Below are 21365 nucleotides of genomic sequence, written 5' to 3'. Positions count from 1 at the left end.
AACAAAAACTTGAGGAAGTTATTGTTATAAGCTCTTACATATGGTTTCTTACACATAAGGATATGGAGGATAAGGCTGTTGATGTAATTTGTTCATTATGCGTAGCACAATGGGAACTCACGTCTGGGTCTGTCTACTCCAAAGTCCTTGTGTTTTCTTCTATAACACATTGTTCCTTCCCTGCCCCTCCTCAACTGCTTGCTGGATGTCACTGCTTAGATGTCCCAGAGATACTTCAAATGTAAAATGTTTAAAATGAAACACCCTTTTCTCCAAAACTCTCTGTCCCACTCTATTTCCTTTCTTGGTGACAGCAACATCATTCTCTGGTACCCAAGCCAGAACCCTGTGCGATCCTCAATCTTCTTACCTCACCTCCACATCTAATTGGCTTTCAAATCTTTTCAGTTCTACCTCCTTGCTACATTAAGTCAATTGCTCTCTAACTTCTTGCTACTCAAAGTGTGGTCCTCAGACCAGAGTGAAGGTGCCTTGGCATTTAACAAGTCTCTAGCTGATGCATGTACATCAAAGTTTGAAAAACCCTACACATAGACTTCTTTGCCTTTAATCCCAATCTTTACTTTCTATACAGTTGCCAGGGTGATCTTTCTAAAACATAAACCTAGCTATGTGATTTTGCTTCTTAAAGCTCAATGACACCTTCTTGTTACAGAATATAATTCTTGTTACAGAATTATGTGCCTCAATACTTTCAGTTTGAATCTTGCTCATAAGCTCCTCAACATGATGCGCAAGGGTTTCTATGATCAAATTTTGACTGTAGTTTTCTCTCTTGCCACAACTTCATTAACATCCTCTCCAATCCGACTCCTCTGATTCATATCTTTTGGCCTTTATTCACCCTGATCCCAACAACCAGAATGAACTCCTTCATCCCCACTTTTAGGCAAACATCTCATCTTTGAAGACTCATTTCCAGGATCACCTTTTCTATAAAGTCTTTTTTTTTTTAACTTTAAAAAAATTTTTATTTTTAAAATTCTTTAGACTACATAAAAGCTACTTAAAAAATAAAGAGAATTCCCATATGCCCCACTCCTTCCCCCTCCCACAGTTTCCCCCATCAACATCATCCTTCATTAGTGTGGTACATTTGTTACAATTGATGAACCCATATTGAAGCACTGCTGCTAACTGTGGACTATAGTTTACATTATAGTTTATACTCTGTCCCCACAATTTTGTAAGTTATGACAAAATATATAATGGCCTGTATCTATCATTGCACATCATTCAGGACAATTCCAATGTTTCAAAAATGCCCCCATATTACACCTCTTTTTCCTTCTCCATCTTCTCAGAAGCTCTGGTGACTACTGTCTCCACATCAATGATAAAAGTTTTTCCATTGCTAGAATAACAGTAAGTCTATAGTAGAATAACAGAAAGTGTGCTCTAGTCCATCATTCATTCCCCAATCCTGAGGATTCTGAGATGGTGAAGACTCTTGACTCTCCAAGGAGATTCATTTTATTGTGTCTGTCTTCTGTAAAGTTTCTGTCCTTTCCTAGACTAAAAGCTTCTAGATGACAGTGATAATGTGTTATTTTTGGATCCTTAATAACTGATATAGTATCTTATCCATATTTTTAGGTAGGAAGAAAGAAAGGTAGAAGACAAAATTACGAAACATTTTAAATTAGTGTGTCAGAGTTTGATTGGAAAAAAGAGGTGTCAAGTCCATTTATTTTCTCAAAAATAATTAGAATGCTTTGCTTTATCATAATTTCAAAGACAATAAATTTTGAAATGCTATATCATATGTTCAAAGCAAATTCTATGTTTTCATTATTTTGTGTTTTTTTTCTTTTTAAATTCTGTGTTTGGATGGGTCAGTTTTCTCATAATATCATTTATTTTAAATAACATTTCATATTCTTATTAGCAAATGGATCCATGGAAAATGGTTACATCATGAAAAGCTTTAATTTTTTTTCTGAACGTTTCTTTTGGAATGGCTATCAAAATTATTTTAACATGTTCTTTTATCCTCACTCATTCATACGTTCATTTAAACGTGAAATCATTAAGCCCCTACTCTAGGGTAGGTACAAGAAGTAAACATTGGGGACTAAGAGATGAAACAAATATCTGCCTCCATGGGGTTCAGGGTTTAAAGATAAGTTATTAGATACATATTTTTAAATTTTACATAGTGAATGAACTGCTTGGGAAAGCTCTTTGTGTAATGCCTTGCATAGAATAATCACTTGAACTTAAAAAAAAACAGGAGAAAAATGACTTTATCATTCTTATTTTATGTTGCATTTTTAAATGATAAATATATGACCTTGAAAAAAGTTGTAGTGTATCCTGAGGTAGGGCCTAAGATTTTGTATATTTTCCATAGTGTATATTTCAAAAAACTACTCCTATTCTTTCTAAGTCTAGGGAGCTATTTTATTCCTTTATCTAAGTATTGCTTAAATGCCCCTATTTCACCAAATCATCAATTTGTTTGTGTGACAGACTTCATTCAGAATACCTTCATTCAGGCACTTTTTTAAGTACTGAGGATGCAAGAAACAAACGACAGCTTCCCTGCCCCAGGCAATTCTAGAAAGAAGATAGAAAAAGACTGGCATTACAATGTAAGCAATCCCTTGAGAGAATGTGCAGAGTCCTGTATGAACCCAGAGCAGGGGTATCTAATGTGACCGTGGGTGGAGATAAGGGACACTGCCTAAGGAGGTGACACTTGTTCTAAGATTAGTAGAAATGAGCAAATTAGGCATTTAATACAAAGTTACTCCTGGCAGTGAACACAGCCCGCACAATAGCAAAAAGATAACTTGGTGTTTATACTGTCACTAAGTCAGAGCACCTGAAGATGGGATGCAGAGAAGGTACCGGTAAGAGCTACTACTACTTCAGTGGGAACAAGTCCCAAGTTTTCTGTCCTAAACTAAAAGATCATATAAATGCCAGCATTTGTTCATCATCTACTGTGTTCTAAGCATTGACTCTCCAAGAGTCTTGGCTACCAGACAATACAGTTTGGGTTTTGTCTTGAAAGCAAAAGAAAATCCTAAGAAATTTGAGGGCATTTGATCAGATTTGCATTCTACAGAATTTATTTCTGCATATATCTTGTGAATATCTATAATGGCATATTGACTTTTCTTTCTTCCCATTGCTCCTCTTTGTGGTTAATTCCAATCCTGGTCTACCACTGTTACGGGAATGCAGCAATTTACTTAATTAAAAAAAAAAAATCTCAGTTTCCTCTTACAGGGGAGTAATAAGATGGTAGTACTCTGTAAATTTAAGCTACTATTATGTGCCTCAATACTTTCAGCTTGAATCTTGCTCATTGCTTTGCTTCTTTTTGCATCCCCTGTCCCTAACTTTATGTTCATCAGTTGCCATCTTTCTTCATTACCTATTCCTAGTAGCTTTCTTTTTCCTTCTCTCTTTCTCCTAAAATTAGACCTTCCTATCTTCAGTGTTACAATTCTTACCTATTTTCTGTGTTTTTAAAAAAATTTTTGGTAATTTGATTATTTTTTAACCCTTAAGTCTTTGGTTTTGATCAACTTTAGCAATTATTTAGATTTGTGGAAATTTGTTTGAACTTTACTTTTCCAATTCTCTCTGGTATCTGATAACAACTTTATTTTTTAGAAGAAAAACAAGTTACCAGAGGACATTCTAGAAGATCAAGTTTATACCTTGCTTGATAGTAATAAAACTTCCATTGCTCAGTGGATAGTATATATTTTATACTGCTATTCGAGAGGCCTATAATTTCTAATTTATACAATTTTATATTGCAAAACTTTTCAAGAATTACAGGTACACTTCAATTATTATTGTCTTGCGTAAGATCCCATATGACAAATTAGGAGTGGGACAGGGCTAAACGAAAATAATTTTAAGTCTAAAGCATCCACTTCTGTGGCCCTCAAAGTCCAGAATTTAAAAACAGCAAGTTATATGACGTAAGTCTACTAAGATAACTGATAAAATGTATGTGTTACTGTAAGCTCCTTAAGTTAGATCACAAACTTTTAAAGTGCTGTAATTGTTTAATCAGCTCTGGAGACCCAAATGCTGATTTGACATCCAGAGATCCCAGCTTTTTTCCCAGGCTTATCTGCATTTCATCCCCCTGGGGCCTCTTTCCAGCGCTTACTTTTTCAAACCACTCCATATGGCTGGATTACTGTTCCTCTTTGAACTGATTTAGTGCTCTCCGTATTTGGTTTCCATCTCAGGCTGCTTCTTGGGCCCCTGATAGCAAACACTCTGGTAACCACCACTGAAGTTTTCTTGATGAAGCGAAGAAGTTACTTTCAGCGTTCCCATCTCTCGTTGTACCCGAAGGCTCCTGCAATGATGTATACATTTTAGGCAAAATTGTCAAAAGATGAGACACTGGGCTACAGGATGTGAGAGAAACAGACAAAAATAAGACATAAAAATATGTCTACAGCTACCATTTATTATATAGCCCCAGTCCCCACAGCAAGCTCATGACATAGGTGGCACTATCTATCCCCATTTTACAGACAAAGAATTTGATGCTCAGAGAGTTTAAATTATATGACCTAAGTCTCACATACTTTGGTGTTTAGAATATAATGTCACATCTCTCTACAAATTGTCAGCTTTCACTAAACACAGTGTGCTCCTTCAATACATAAACTCTGTATTAAACCTGTTTACAATACAACAGAAGGGTCCTTTATGCAAAAATAGCTTTTATTTTTGCAATTAAATCTCCCTCTAAGCTGTCCTTTCTACTCATAGTTATTTATTCCTTTTAGTGACATTGTAATTCTACAGTTATTCTAACTACCCTTTCCCATAGGCATTCATGACTTCTCTCCCTCCTGCCTCTACATATTCAATTAGTGTGAATCCTTCTGACTTTTCCCTTCATAATTTCACTGACTTCTGTTCTTTACTTTTTTCTTGGACCCTCAACACCTGGATTGCATCTTTTCTGCTCCCTTAGTTCTCTCTTCTCAATGATAATGCACAACTGATCATGCTAAAGTTCTGCTTTTGCTAATCATTTTCCTGTTCAGAACCTTACTGTGATTCTGTTATTTTTAATAATTGTCCCTAGCCTACTTTGTGGTAGCATAAAGTTCAAATATGAATTTTTTACTACAGCCAGATGAATCCTACCATCATTCTTACTAGAACCTATATGTAGCAGTTTGATATGGTTATGAATTCCAAAAATAGATATTGGATTATATTTGTAATCTGGTCTATATCTGGGCATGATTGCGTTATGATTACGGTTTTGATTGGGCCACATCATTAGGGCGTTGAGTCCCCACCCCTTGGTGGGTGGGGACTTGCAGATAAAAGACATGGCAAAAGACAGAGTTGAAGGGTTTTTGATGTTGGAGTTTTGATATTGGAGTTTGATGCTGAAATCTTAAGCTAGAGCCCTGGGGAAAGAGACAGAGTTATTTGCCTGATAGTCTACAGCTGATCTTTTAGAGAGAGGCAAAGCCTAGAGAGCCTCATAGCTACATTGAGCATGTGGACAAAACAGAGGAACTGAGTCCAGAGGAACCCAGGAAGCCTGAACCCTCACAGACATCAGTAGCCATCTTCTCCAACACATGAAAATAAACACCGTCTTTTTTTTTTTTTTCTGCCCCAAATCCTTTCCTAACTCAGATCCCTCTTTCTCCAGGTAATTCATAGCCCCCAGCATCTGCATTTTACAGTGATCTTTAATGTTTCTGATTCACTTTGAGATTTGTTCCCAGGTCATACATTGGTGCTTGGGATTATATACTCCCTGTCATGTAGTCACATCCTACCTGGCATGGTTTTAAGAAGGTAGTGAAGTAGAGAAATGAAACTTGCAATGGAAAGACAACCTAGAATTTGAATCTTCTCCCACACACCTTCTACTCCCGCTTTGGCCATTGGTTTTAAAGGGGGGTGTTTAAGTAACCTTTCCTCACTTTGATACCATGTCACATAGTTTTGTATATTTTATCTGAAATAAGGACTCAATGTAGGTTTCAGCTTCTTTCAGGTATAATTTTCTATATACAATACATGAATACTCTAGCTTATTAATTTTATGTAACTTTTTATACTTACAATGTGAGCCCACCAGTCATTTTTTTTAGTAGGATAATGACAAGCTGAAGCAAGGAAGAATCACCATTGAAGAATTTAGAGCAATTTATCGAATTATAGCACACAGAGAAGAAGTTATTGAGATTTTCAACACATATTCTTCAAACCGGAAAATTCTTTCTGAAAGTAACCTGATTGACTTTCTGCAGCAAGAGCAGTATTCGATTGAGATGGAATCAAATTTTGCTTATGAAATCATTCAAAAATACGAACCCATTGAAGAAGGTATGCTTGCATTTCAAAGTTTTATCAAAATATTTACATGCAATGTAGAGGATTGTTTTTTATGAGTTAAGGTTATTGAATTCAAATTTGTGATGGGTAGAATTTCTTCTAGAGTGTATCAAGTCCTGGGAGGGTTTTTTCTTTTTTTGTCATTTGCAAAATGTAGTTTTACATTCTCTAAAAGTTTTCGAAAGCTGGATTGTGTAACCACAGCATTCCTTTCTACTGTATTGTCCAGGTCCTTCCTTTTAACTGCTTCTGTTTATCAAGAAATGAACTCAGGTGTGGAAAGTAAGATGAGGAGGCAGTTACATTTACTGCTAATAGAATAATAGAAGAAAGTATCTTGATTGCATGAAAAAGATAGAAACTACGTTACAGGCAGTCTCATCTTTATGCATTATTGAAAATATGTTTGAAAATTATACTAAGTGGAAACAATTCTGAGAAAAAAATTACAATACTAAATTCACCTCAATTTTTAGGCAAATTATCAACAACATTCATAAACATTAAACAATTTTTGCTTTCCTTCATTTTGAACATAGTCATTTGGTTCATATTTGAATAACCATTCAGGCTAACGCTCTGTCATATAATTTTTGAACTCTGTCCCATCTTTCACTGGGTATAAACATTTCAAATTTTTTCATTTATGCTCATTTAAAATATAATAATAAAGACATAATACAATAAAATAATCACATAATTGCATAAAAACACTGTTACAGCACAGTATTTAACTCCACCAAAATTAACTGATGGATAGCACGAAATATTCATTTAATAAATGGAATATGAAAGACCAAATTTTGCATTTGCAAGTTAGCTTATGGCAGCGTTTGTTTAATATATGATCATATAAGCTCTAACAAAATCAAGTTTATTCCTTCATTTAATCATACATTCATAATTCACTCAAATATTTATTTGTGACAATCAAATACTGTTCTGGTGCTTAGGAATATAATGGAGAACAAGACAAACCAGTTATTCTTGATGAGAGTTGGAAAGAGATTGACGATAAAACAACTGAATACCTAAAAGGATGACTTCAAATAGTGCTAAGTAGATGATAGAGTAAAAAACCTGGAATCAGATTGAGTGTTCAGAAAGGTCCTTTCTGAGGGAATGACACTTGAGCTGGGACCTAAACAACCTCAATGGGACAAAATAGGAGAAGTGCAAGGCAAAGAAGTGATGGCCTTGAGTTGATGAATTCAAGGAGAGAGGACATTGTGACAACAACTTGGAGGATACGAAGGGATGAGTTTGGAGAGGTAGGCAGGGTTCAAATCATAGAGGGTCTTGTAGACCATAATTATGATTTTGACTTTATGACTAAGCGACATGTAAAGACTAAGGAAGGTTTGAAGTTTCGTAGTAGGAGGACGGAGTATAGGGCTAGTCAAAGTTTGGTCTGAGCACCACTAAATTTTGCAGGTTTGCAACAGTATGTGAGTTTAACAGCTACGTCACTAAGCACTCTAAAGTTCAGCTGGTTTTCTTTCTTTTCTTTTCCACAGCAAGACTTTCCCTAAAGATGCGGTTCATTGATTTATGTCTGGCTCAAGCTCTTTGTCTCATTGCAGGATAGAAACAACCAGTCCACAGATGGCATTTTAAGTAGCACTGATCTAATGAATATTACCAAAACAAATAGTACTTGGCACTGTCACCTTCAGGTGGTAAATTAAAAGATACAAGGGCATAATAGGATTGTGACAGGGACATCTTGGCATCGTGTTTGCATTTTAGCTGTAATAGTATAGTGTTCATACATTTTTTCCCCCAAAGTCTTCACCTGCCTCAGATATTCTCCAAAATAGCCAAGACCTTGCCTTTTATTTACATCATTATTGATCAGTTCAGAACCTTACTAAGGTCCACTTGAATTACGTTCTTAGAGTCCTACATACTGCCAGCCTCCTCATTCTCATCCCACATTAGTATTTCTGATGTATACTAAATGAGGTTTTTAAAAATCCATCACTCAACGAGATTAATCCTCATCTCAATCTGGTATTTTCTAAGGGCACAAAATGGGTTTGTTTTCTATTCCATTACCAAAGATATTTACTTATTCAAAAGCTTGAAATGGCTATAAGCCATAATTGCACAGGGACAAAGAATAAATGTATGCAAATCATTACTGTTACAATACATGATGCATTTGCCCCATAAACTCCTACATTCCTAATTTTGCATGGCTTTGAAATAGAGGGTTTGTGTGCTGATACATATTTTATGTGTTTTCTTCTAGCTTTTATTTTTTAAACCAAAATTGTAATAGCATTTAAAATGCTAACTTCTAAACTTTTATAATGTCATAAATACGTACTTATGCACTGTCGTTTTCTGATACATTAGAAAAATAGAATTACATCATAATTTTGAACTTCAATTTGTTTCTTACCCCTGTTTATTTTGCTTTTATAAATAATGCTACTGTGAGCATTCTTGCATATCAGCTTTGACCGAATCTCTCCTATAGGATCCATTTCGGGAAGTAATATTTCTGCCAGTAATTACTCTCTAAAGTGAATACACACCAACTTTTCCTCTGAACTAAACTGAATTATCACCATCATCAGCAATAATAAAAGTGACTACTATTTGTAGAGTGTTTATAAGGGAACCATTTTTCTTGGATAACCTCATTTAATCCTCACAACACAGGGGTAGTTGATCTGAATATCCCCATATCACAGAGAGAAGAGGTTAACTGACATGCTGATGGCCACACAGCAAGTAAGTGGATTTGAACCCAGGCTATCTGATTCCAGAGTCAGTGTCTACGTAAATCAATAACTTTGGTACATATTACCCTGGAAAAAAAGTTCAGAGATAATTTACAAAAGCTGAACATATGCAAATTGACTCAGCAATTCCATTCCCAGGCATTCCCAACAGATATGTGTACATATTTTCATCAAAAGACAGGTACTGGTTATTCATAGCAACAATGTTTGTAATAACCTCAAACTGGAAATGATCTAAATGCTCATCAAGAATAGAATGGATAAATAAATGGTGGTATACTCACACAGTGGAAAACTATACAGCAATGGAATGAACAATGCAATACCAGGAATGAATCTTAGGAACATAATGTTGAGCAAAAGAAACCGGACACAAAGAGTACATATGGTATGAATCCATTTCTATACAGTACAAAAACCAGAGAAAATTAATCTATGCTGTTGGAACCCAGATGAGTTGATATACTTGGGGTGGGGGTGGGAGGAAGTCATTGGAAAGTTGGCAGGATGCAGGCTTCTGGGTGCTGATTAGCTGGGTGCTTAGTTTGCATAAATTCATCGATTTATGTTCTGTGTACTTTTCTCATGTGTTTTTAAAACATAAAGTGAGATAGCTATATTATATTATTATATATTATAATATTATATATTATATTCTTTGCTTGAATGTTGATATGGAAGAACTGAGTACTCACTAGAAAAATTTGTTTCCAAAGAAAAGTTAGAATTGTGTTAATTAATTCTAAATGAATACTTTAGAAAGGTGATCTACTACTGAATACATTTATAAGTGAAATGCAATTTTTATACTGCTAATGGTATTTCTGTATCTTTTTTTTTTTATAGTTAAGAGGGAACGTGGGATGTCATTTGAAGGTTTTACGAGATACATGGATTCGCCTGAATGTTTGCTATTTAAAAATGAGTGTCAAGAAGTTTATCAAGATATGACTTGTCCATTAAATGATTATTTTATTTCAAGTTCACATAATACTTACTTGATATCTGATCAATTATTGGGACGAAGTGACCTTTGGGGATATGTAAGGTATTTATTTTGATTTTTAAATGTATTACATTTTAAAACATTTGGAAGTTCCTGGTCATGTCCATCTCAATAGGCAGGAGTGGACAGGAAATGTTTATCCAAAAGTGCAGGGAAGATGGATATTTTAGAGACCCGACCTTAGGATAAAGTGGCAATATAATCTATTCTCTGTGTTAGTATCATACTCATTCCTTCCAGTCCTGCCTGCTGAACTCCTCTCCTTGGTTATGGCCCCTCTGAAATTTCCTGAATAATTTGGGTACTTATTGCAGGAAATTGGAAAACCCTGGATTTCAACAAATAAGGTTAAAATTAATTCCCAGGCATCCTACACACAGTGTTATGAGCCTAAGCCAATGGATAATACATACAGTAAATTATGTGGTTTGGCATTTAAAAATAAATAATGATTTACATGGACTATTATGTCAAAATGATTTACATAGATTAAAAATAACGCATGCCCACATCACCAATTTTACGTTCCACAATACATCATACCATTAATACTGAGCTTCAGTTTAGTTAGTGTTGGGATACAGTGGTGAACAAGATTAGCAAAGCTGCTACTCTCATTTTTTATGAATTTTTTTGAATAGACAGAGACTAAAATAAATATTTCAGGGACTGATGAGTCATAAGGAGAAAATAAATGTGTGTAATGCTGTAGAAAGTGATTCTGGGGTGAAGGTGCTACTTCTGTTAAATTGTCAGGAAAGACCTCTCTTGGAAGGAAGTCTTGGAAATATCTGGTAGGAAGGGCATGCTTAGTAGAAGAAGTGAGTGCTTGGCAGATTCACTTGAGAGAAAGACAGCAAGTGCGGCTGGAAAAGTAAATGGAGTGTGAAAGGAGCTGAGTTTACAGAGTTAGGTTAGGCTCCGTTTATGACAGTCTTATACACCATGGAAAGGAGACTGAATTTTATTCCAGTTGCCTTGGGAAGCCACTGGAGAGATTTTCCTGAGGACAGTGTCACAATTTTATTGACTCATTACTGTGGAGGAAATTCTAATGGGGCAAGAGTGGAGGTGGAAGACGATTCCAGAAGGTGGTGCAGCAGTCCGGGCAATGATGGTAAATTAAATTTGTAAGATGACATTCAGGGTGATGTTAAATGGTTGAATGTGGGCTGTTGTGCAAAGGTAGAGCCAAAAAGACTTTCTATGGATTTGAAGAGAGGCATGAGGGAAGAGAGGAATCAAGAAAAATCTGATAATCAAATGTACGTTGATGCCATTGACTGAGGTGGTAAACCCTAGGAGGGGGGAGCACTGCAGCGTGTGAGGTCAAGGTGAGAGTTCTGGGGTTTCCACGTGAAGCTTGAGATACCAACTAGTGTCCAAGGGGCCAGGTCAAATAGTCAGTTGGGTACATGTGTCTGGAACTTAGAAGAAATACCTAGACTAGAAAAACAGCATTGGACATTATCAACATATAGGTAATATATAAAACCACATGTCCAGATGACATTAATTGAGGAAAAACTATAGATAGAAAAAAATTCTATAATCTCATGATAATAGCATTATTTATAAACATTGATTCTTCTCCAATTTAAAATCTAAGTAAATACATAAATCCATAAGCTTCAGGAATGTGTCCATTTAGAATTTTATAAAGGCAGCCCAAATTATAGCCATAATTTAATTAAAGATATATCTATTCAAACTTTATTATCTTAATTTTGTTAAAAGAAAGAAAATATAAAACAGGTCCATTTGTAAGTACAGAAAATTCTAAATTTTAATAAATCTTCCACCCAACTGAAAATTTATATTTACATATAATTGTATTTATTTCCCTATTTCTTTAATCCACCTGAGGAAGAAACAATCTTAGAATGTGAGTCTTTCAAAATTTCTCTGCTTGTGAGAGGTGGTATAATCCAATGTTTAAACACTTAGTCTTTGACATTCATTTTTCCTCCCTTTTCCTTTACTTGCTGGTTGTATGACAGATATAACCTATTTGTGTTCTGATTTCTTCATCTTTAAAAAATCTAATATTACCTGCCCCATAGGAGTATGCCTTTTAATTCATGAAAGTCCCCTCAAACTTATTGCCAGCTAAAATTCAACTTCAAGCAGACAAAAATGAATGTAACTTACACCATTTAAAAAAACTTATCATTAATGAAAATGATAATATTCTCTATACTGTTTTAATAGTTTAAGGGAAGGATTGGAGGAAGATTTTAATGCTAAATTAATGAAATAAAATTGGCAGTAAGGATTTCATCCTGCAAAGTCCTGTACAATTTCTAGAATGGTGCCAGAAATTCACCCTTAAGCTTTCTAGCAGCCAAAGCCAAGAGAGAAACAAGATTAGTTAAAAGATTTATAATGATTATAAAAAAACAAAATAGTGACTCTGAAGAAGTGGAGCCTTTTGGTCCTGAGTGGGAGAGAAATTGCCCCATTCATTTCTCGAAAGGGGCCTCAGTGTGAAATAGTGTTGGGAAGGCCTCACCATCGCCACGGAGAAGACAGGGCCATCTCTTGGATGTCTCTGGATAAAAGGGGGCGGCAGAATGACGCTGTGCAATCCATTTGAAACATTTTTGCTGGGGACTAAACTATGTAGTCTGAACATATAGTTTTGTAAAGTTTGGCTCTGTCTATGGATAAAATTAAAACTATCTACAGTCGTAGCAAGAATCAGTACTATTTAGGTCATCCTTCATGAAAAGTTTTCTTCTATAATCAAGTTTTCGATAACATTTTCTTTCTTTTTTATTTCCATCGGTGAACTCAAGTACTTGGGTAGCACCCTAAAGTACTGATATTCTATATTAGCAAGAAGGGCAAGGAAATATACTCTGACAATCCGCTAAGGGAAGGGTAAAGCAAGCATCCTTCCATGGCAATTAACAAGTTTTACAAATAAACACTGAACCTTATCCAATTTAAATTCTCAGTAAATAAGTTAATCCACTAACTGAGGAATACATTCATATGGAATTCTATAAAAACAGCCGAATTTAGGACTTGTATCTAAAATAAGGTGGCAGCTAATGCCCACTGGAAATATTTATGGGCCAGACAGGATTTCCTTAGAAGGGTATCCTAGGTCCATTATTCCAAGAGAAGGATAAGAAGATAGCAGAGCGCTGAAGCTTTATGTTACAGCACATGGCTACAAGACCTAAGTAAAGCAATGTGCAAAATAAAAAATGGTCTTAAACAACAACAGAATAAACAAAAACCAGAAAAGAGTTTATTAATCAATTATTATTGTTTTAGGCAGTACCAAAGATCGAATCCAGGACCTTGTACATGCCAAGCAAACTCTAACCACCAAGCTACACCCGCTCCTCTTCAATTAATTTCATACCTTGTATTGTCTTGGTGAAGCCTCCAGGATTCATTAATTCCTTACCCCTTTTCTTCTATATTCCACTTTTCTTCTATATTCTTCCCAAAAGAACATAAGGTCCCTTTTTTCTGAATTCAGCACCTTAACTTGCTGTCATAATTACTTTATCTTTTCTCAGCTACAATCCTGCCTAAATAGGACTTTAGACCATCCCTAGAATGTTGACTAAGCTCCCAAAAGAAAAACTGGCTAAGAGTTCCATTTGCTCTTATGGTCCATTTTGAATTTCTGTGCTTCTGTTTGGAAGAACTGCCAATTATGTATCAAGTGCTTGGTGCTGGAACCACACCCCTTTTTCCAGGTTGTCAAGGCCTAGGGCAGGGTTTCTCAAACGCTGGGCAGTTTAAACCAGATACTTTTTTTGTAACATAGGCTGTCATATATTTTGTAGAAAGTTTAGCAGCACCTTGGCCTCTACCAACTAGAGGTCAGTAGCAGAACTCTTTGCAGTTAGGGCAACCAAAAAGGTCTCCAGATAGAGCCAAATGTTTTCTGGAAGTCAAAATGGCCCCAGTATATAACATACCTCTTGGAAAACAAGAGGTACTTGGTTTTCTATGGATGATAAGAGACCCCTTTTCCCTCTTTCCTAATATATGAGCATCAATTCTAATATTCAGATGTTTAAAGTTACTTAGCTGTCTTTTAGCACAGTTCTGTCTCTTCCAAGGGTGAATTTTACCATAGCCTCTGCATGCTTTCCACTTTTCTTCTTACATCCATATAATTCTCATTTCATTCTTTTTCTAAGATAAATACAATAAATATTCACTGAGAATCAACTAAAAGTAAAAAATATTTTTATGATACTAAGTCTTCAGTTCCTGTCTTATAGAACTTAGAGCATAAGGAATAATTAGATAATACAGGATTCAGATTCCACAATGCTGAACATTGCACTGCCTTCGGGGTACTGAAATTGTGGCTGGCACACATTAGCTCCATGTAAGGCTTATTTTCACATTGAAATTAGATGAAAGGTGTATTCAGTTCAACATAACTGTATGTGTGTATGAAATACATACATACACATTACACTATATATGAAATGAATACATTCATCTTCTTACTATACATACATTTTCATGAATCAATAAAACCATTTCTATGCATCAATAAATTTTGGTGAGTTCTTGGTAATTTTTGACAAAAAATAATCTATTTCATGATGGCATACAATAGCCTGCTCTGGGTGGTTGATGAAGATTTTGAGGCCTTTTTATTTGTGTATATTCATTGTTATGAAATCGGTGAAAAATATGAATGCAATTAACTCCAATTGAGTCAATTCATGTAATGAAAGTTTGTGTTAACAAAGATCTTCTTCAAAGCATTGTTGCAGTAAGAACAATGAAAATTCAATGAAAATAATGGGTACACACCAATTTATGAGCCTGGGTTAGAATTTGTGTCTAGGTCAAGAACCTGAGATTTGTCTGAAAGGTGGGAAAATCAAATCCTGTTTTAAACACTAGCAGAACTGGAAAGTTCTTTGCCCCACTACTGATAAGGCTGACAATTTATTGCATTATGGTAGCCACTTCAAACTTTTCTCTTAGTGAAATTATGAATCAGACAGAGATTAGCAGGCATTTAGGCTGTCTTTGCATAAATCTTAATTTTCCCCAGCTCCTATTTGAATTAGAACTCAAGATGGCCTGATATAAAAAGGTTAAGTAGATAGCTTGTTTCCTGAGCCATGGAATCCTCTATTTAGCTTCCACTTTTCCAACATTTTCTCCTTGAAACAAGGGTAGTCATAATTTTTTTTTCACTTTCTCCCTTTCCCATCTCGTACTCCACTCCCCCAAACCTGATGTAAGGAAAGAATCTGATAAGATTTTATTAAGATATTTCATGTTTCCTAGAAGGCTTTGAGTGTTATTTCAGCAGCATTGCATTTCAAAGTAGAGCTATGACTATAAACAAGATCATTTGGGTGGGGAGTAAAGATGTTTCCAAGCTCCAACTTGGAGGCCTGTAGCTCCCCTGCTTACCTGTAAACCAAGCCTTGACTGGAGAGCAACAAAGAGCAGAGCGTTTCACTAGAAAGGAGTGGGCACTGTTTGGTACTTCCCAGGTAGCTTGCCCTTCCACTCACCCTCCCTCCTTCCTTTCTATGTTGTGAATTTCTCGAGACTCAAATCTTGTCTTTATTACAGACACATTTATGTATTTATTACAAAATCACAAATAGTCTTTGGAATATTTTGACACTGTGGAATATATTTTTAATGATTTAGGAGTGACACTTTATTTTGTTTAAATTCTGGTAGTGCCCTTGTGAAAGGATGCCGTTGTCTGGAAATTGACTGTTGGGATGGATCCCAAAATGAACCTATTGTATACCATGGCTATACTCTTACCAGCAAGCTTCTGTTTAAAACTGTCATCCAAGCGATACACAAATATGCATTCTTGGTATGTTCGTGTCTTTTTAAAATTTGTAGTCATTTTGTGGAATCAATTTTAATTTACTTGCTTTAAAATCCTTTAATGCTTGGCTTTAGTTTAGATCAGAGCTATTTCAAATTGTGAGTTATGATCTCTTAGTAGGTAATGAAATCAAAGTGGTGTGTAAAGGATGATTGGTCAAAGTTAATCTTGTAGTAAAAGTACATGTTGTTTCATGGAACTTTTTGTTTTTATATATATAAATAATATAGCAGGTGTTTACTGTGTTCCAGTGTAAAATATACTTACCATGCATTATGACAAAAGAAATTGAGAACTATTGGTATAGATAAGAGTAAATATTTTATCAATATTTATCTGTTTCACATTCAAGGCATAAAATGTGTTGACATTTTCAATGGTGACAGCTGCTATTGTGTATAGCAATGAATATTTAGAAGTTTACTTTTAATTTCAAAATTATTAAATTTTTTAAAAATTATGGATTCAAAGATATACTTCTTACTGGAGCATCTAAGTTCACCCTCCAAATCCTACTTATAAATTGAGCAGGTTTTAGCATTCACTCAATTTTAAGGGGACTTTGAATAATATTTAGTCCCATTAACAATATAAAGCACTTTCAGATATAAGTTGTTTTTGCAAATTTATATTTGGTTACTTTCATAAGTACTTCAGTTGTCTCAAACAAAATCTGAGTTCTTAAACAATGTTATAGTTAATAAATTAAATTTACAAATTTAATAAGCTTAATGTTTTACTAAGTGTTTTATTACATTACATAATCTGTAAACATAAACTTAAAGTCACAAATTTAAATCAATCAATTACTCTCTTTTGTATTACAAATGGAGAGTAAAATAGTAAATATTCACAAAATATAAATATAAAATTCTGTCTTAATATAAAAGCATAATATTATGGTATTGATTCTTTTAAGCGTCTAATTTCTCATGAGTTACAAATTTACATCTCCACCCCAACTTCTCTCTTGAACTTAACACAAATAAATACAGCTACCTATTTAACATTTACATGTGGATATTTAATAGGCATATTCAATCTAACATGCTTAAAATTGATCTCTAAATTTTCACTTTCTCCAAAACCTGCTCCTCCTGCATCTCCGCATCTCAGTTCATGGCAATGCCCGTGTGCTCTTGCTGAAGTCATTATCAACTTTCACTCCACCCCTACCCCTTTCTCTCAAATGATCCTTTTGGCTCTACCTTCAAAATATATCTTGAGTTTAACCCGTCTCCTCCTTCCACTGCTGCTGTCCTGGTCGACCACCATCACTTCTCACCTCTAATCTCAAATGGATTCTTACCTGGAGTTCCCATTTCTCACCTTATTTCCCTGGCAGCCTCATCTCAACATATCAAGAATTACTTTTTGGTAAGTGAGATCACGTCATTCTCTTTCTCAAAACTTTCAAAGACTTACCATTCCACTCAAAATAAAAAGCTAAAATCTATACCACTGCTTACAAAGCCCTGCATGATCAGGCTTCTGCTTCCTCTCTGACCTCTGCTACTACTCTCTTCCTTGTTCCCTCCTTACTCTTTGACACTTCTCAAGGCCTTTGTACTCGCTATTCCCTTTATCTGAACTACACTTTCCCCAAATATTTACATTGTTAACTCCCTAACTTCATTCAGGATGGGTAACTGAGGAAATAAATGGAAATAGAGACCATGGTAAAATACAAAGGCTTTGCAGAGATGCAAATGCCTATAACTTCTAAGACCCAAAGAGTAAGATGGGATGAAAAAAATCTTTGAGCAACAAAGACTCAATGGGACTCCTCAGTTGAGCAGGAGAACTCAGTATTGCAGCAAAGAGGAGATGGAAGGCTGGACTACTTACTCAGGAGAGGCCCCATTAATTTGGGAAAGAGAGGCATGGAGATGAGAGAGCAATGAAATCAAATAGACTTGAGAACTATGTCTACGAGAGAATTTTGGGTATAGTTATTGGCACATGCAACTTATTGGAAACAAATATGTAAGAAATTTACTAACTTTTTGAGGGAATTATATTTCCAAGCAAATCATAAGCCTGACTCTTGTATGAAACTTAAAATGATGCAAAAGCTACTTGACCTTAAGGAAAGCAATCTCCTCAATACATGCTTTAGGTATGTCCACGGAGGATAATGGACAAAAGGACCTCCCCAGAGGGTGGAGTCCAGGACCGCAGAAGACAGAAAAATTAGCTCATCCCAAAGAGTGAAATCAGGGTCTAATCAAGGAATTGACCTGCTAAGTAGGCCATCACTTTGCCCACTCTCAAAACCACTTACTATATTTGGGGAAAACTTTCGATGTCATTAAGTCAAGGATCGAGATGGGGAGATGGTCCTGAGTTATCTGGGTGGGTGCAAGATGCCATAACATGTATCCTCATAAAAAGGAGGTATTTGGTTACTTGACACACACAGAGATGAGAAGGCAATGTGAAGATGGGGACAGAGATTGGAATAACGCAGCCAAATGCCAAGGGATGTTGGCAGTCACCAGAAACTGGAAGACGCAAGGAACAGAATCTTTTCTAGCATCTCTGGCAGGGGCCCAGCTATGTGACACCCTGATTTCAGCCCTAGTGAGACAGACACTGTACTTCTGGTGTCCAGAACTATGAGAGAATACATTTTAGATATTTTCAGCCATCAAATTTGTGGTAATTTTTTACAGCAGCCCCAGGAAGTTAAAATACAGTCATACATTTAAAAAAGACACATTTCTCTGATTCAGAGGGCTGTGAGAATATAGCAGGACTTATAGCAGGAGAATATAGAATAAACCAGGACTTCCCTGGTTTGTTTACATGTTGATAAATTTGAGCCCTGATAATTACATGTGAAAACAAATTAAAAATTTTTGAAAAAGTCCTCAATTCAAGTTTTTTCTCTTACTTTGTTATTAATTTTTAAGTTACAGTAGTGACAAAAGGCAGAAAATACCTTTGTAAAGCATATTCTACTTTAAGAGTCTCCTTTATTGTGAAAAATTATTTCTAATTACAAAGTAATACATTTTGATTGTAGAACTTGAAACTGCAAGTTATAAATTAAAAAGTTAAAATTTCCCCTTGCTAACTAGTATGAACGAATTTCTTTCTTCATAATTTAAAATATCTAAATAAACATATTTATGTACTCTAAAAATAAAATTATAGAATCTTTCTATTTGGCCACTTGCTTTGTTTCATAAGACTATCTCATAAATAACTTTTCAGTAAATATAGCTCTAGCACCTTTTAAATGGGTCTATTGCATTCCTTTATATGGTATACCACATTCTAGTTAAACATGTAGGAACTGAACTGATGGGTGCTTCTTCAGTTGTTACCTGTAACGCTAGTTCAAATAGTAATAATTTTCTTTTTACACAGATTTAATGGTCCCTCTTGTGTCAAACTCAGAAAGTATTTGCAGTTTAAAAAATACTTAATTGTTTTGCAAAGCTACTGACCATTAGAATTAATATTAATAGCATTAAAATTATTTAGACCTTCTGATCAATAACCTTAGTAATGGTTAATTTTTTAGACATCTGACTACCCAGTGGTACTCTCTTTAGAAAATCACTGCTCCCCTGCCCAACAAGAAGTGATGGCAGAACATTTGCAAACTATTTTGGGAGATACCCTGCTTTCTGACATGCTTGACGATTTTCCAGACAAATTGCCTTCACCAGAGGTAACATTTTTTCTGAGAAGCTCAGGTTAAGAAAAAACAAAAAGCCTGCTACTATTACAGTGGCCCATGGAACTGAGGTAGAGACCAATGAAAATGCTTAGTTTTGATGATTTTTAAAGGTGTATCTTTGCAGTGTGTTGCCTAGGAAATGTTCCTGTGAGCATTTAGGTGACTGTATCTCGGAAAAGAGACTCTACGGAGATATATGAATGTGGTATGTTTTATTGGCAAAAGACTAAGAAAGAGGCAAAAGATTGAGCTATAAATAGGTTAGAACCCATACTCAATCTCTAATCTCTCAGGTGGCAGGCACCCTTTTTTCTACTGTTTTTTTTTTTCCCCCTGTTTTTCTGTCTCTATTGACCCCTTCCCATCTTCATTTGAGCATACTCAAGTATTTGGTTTAAAAAATGGCCCTACCTTTATGCTCAGGATTTTATTTCCTCTTTCTAGCTATCCCTTCATTTTATCTTTCCCTCTTCCTTTCCTTGAAGTATTTTTTTCATAATACCACATTCTTCAGGCTTTCTTCATTCTATGACTTCTTAATTTCCATTGCTGGCCCATTTTCCTTACCCCAAATTTTATCTGGTGATCAATGAACATTTGATCTTTTGCACAAGAGTGTTGTTTAATGACCAATCATTTTATTTTGGCAGTCATAGTTTTGGTATGTTAGAAATATTTTTGTAACATACTAAATCTTTCTTTATATTTTCCCTTAGTATTTTATTTAAATAAGTGGAAAATGTAAAAAATGAAAGTGTTGTGAAAGTAGTAACAAGAAAAGTAGGGCTTATTGTATACTTGAGATAGACAAAAAGAAATTATTAGATAAATGGAAAAATTGTGAAGCTCTCACTTATGGGAATGCTCACAGACAAATGTGTTTAATGGCCAGAGAAAAGAAATATTAAAGAATTTGTGCAACATGCTGGAAACACATAATCAAAGATAAAATCCAAGAGTCATGGGTCTAATTCAGGAAATTATAATAAGTTTTAGCTTTCTGGGACTAGACTCTCTTTTCCTATTATATACACATCTATTTTTATTTTTAGCATTCATATATTTAGCTTTCATTGAAGTTTTCCTTGAAATAGAGGTGTGCAGAAATAATTATCTGGAGACTTGTTAAAGAGGCATATGTTTAAAATGCTTGCCACAGCTTACGATTCCAATTCTCTAATTTTGAAATAGGACCTTGGAATCTGTTCCTTTAACAAGTACCCAGGTGGTCCTTTTGATGCATATGGTTATAGAGTGTACTTCAGAAAACTCCGTACTAGAAAATAATGTGAAGGACATGGTAAAAGAGAAAAGGCCCAAGACAATGCAGTAATTTGAGTGGCTACCTGTGGATGAAAGAAGGAAGGGATGAGCTCTCCTCCTTTGAGAGAAAGAATTTGCTTCATAATCCAGATTTCAGCATTGTCTATAGTTTAGCAGGCACTTAAAAAATATATTTGTTACATTAATGTATATATTTTTTATCATTAACTAAGTGAAAGAAAGAAACCAGAAAGCTTTGGATTTAGAATGAATGGTACGAATGATCAATTTTGCCATCCTCCTCGTTTTGATTGACAGGGAATATTAAGTTAAAGATGCTTGGGTATAATACAGTTGAAATTGGAATGGGTTTTATAAATGCTTAATTTAAATGGTCTAGATACTATGCTGGAGTTGAGACAC

The 21365-nt window shown here is 35.1% G+C and overlaps 1 protein-coding gene across 4 annotated transcripts in view; it reads left to right on the top strand.

The window, feature by feature from the left end:
• Positions 1 to 21365, top strand: part of PLCZ1 (phospholipase C zeta 1) — a 71370-nt gene that overhangs the window by 4102 nt on the left and 45903 nt on the right. For all 4 annotated transcript variants that reach the window (XR_009182094.1, XM_058282851.2, XM_058282852.1 and 1 more), the window contains exons 2-6: positions 2494 to 2615; positions 6135 to 6366; positions 9975 to 10176; positions 15829 to 15973; positions 19521 to 19670. Coding sequence is in view for 3 of the 4 variants with exons in the window: in XM_058282851.2 (XP_058138834.1) it covers positions 2541 to 2615; positions 6135 to 6366; positions 9975 to 10176; positions 15829 to 15973; positions 19521 to 19670 (804 nt within the window). In the remaining variant the exon portion in view is untranslated. The remainder of the gene's footprint in view (positions 1 to 2493; positions 2616 to 6134; positions 6367 to 9974; positions 10177 to 15828; positions 15974 to 19520; positions 19671 to 21365) is intronic.

Source organism: Dasypus novemcinctus, chromosome 20 (genome assembly GCF_030445035.2).
Source record: "Dasypus novemcinctus isolate mDasNov1 chromosome 20, mDasNov1.1.hap2, whole genome shotgun sequence".
Lineage (NCBI taxonomy): Eukaryota > Metazoa > Chordata > Mammalia > Cingulata > Dasypodidae > Dasypus > Dasypus novemcinctus.
The sequence above is the reverse complement of the archived record's forward strand: the minus strand, read 5'-3'. Positions and strand labels throughout refer to the sequence as shown.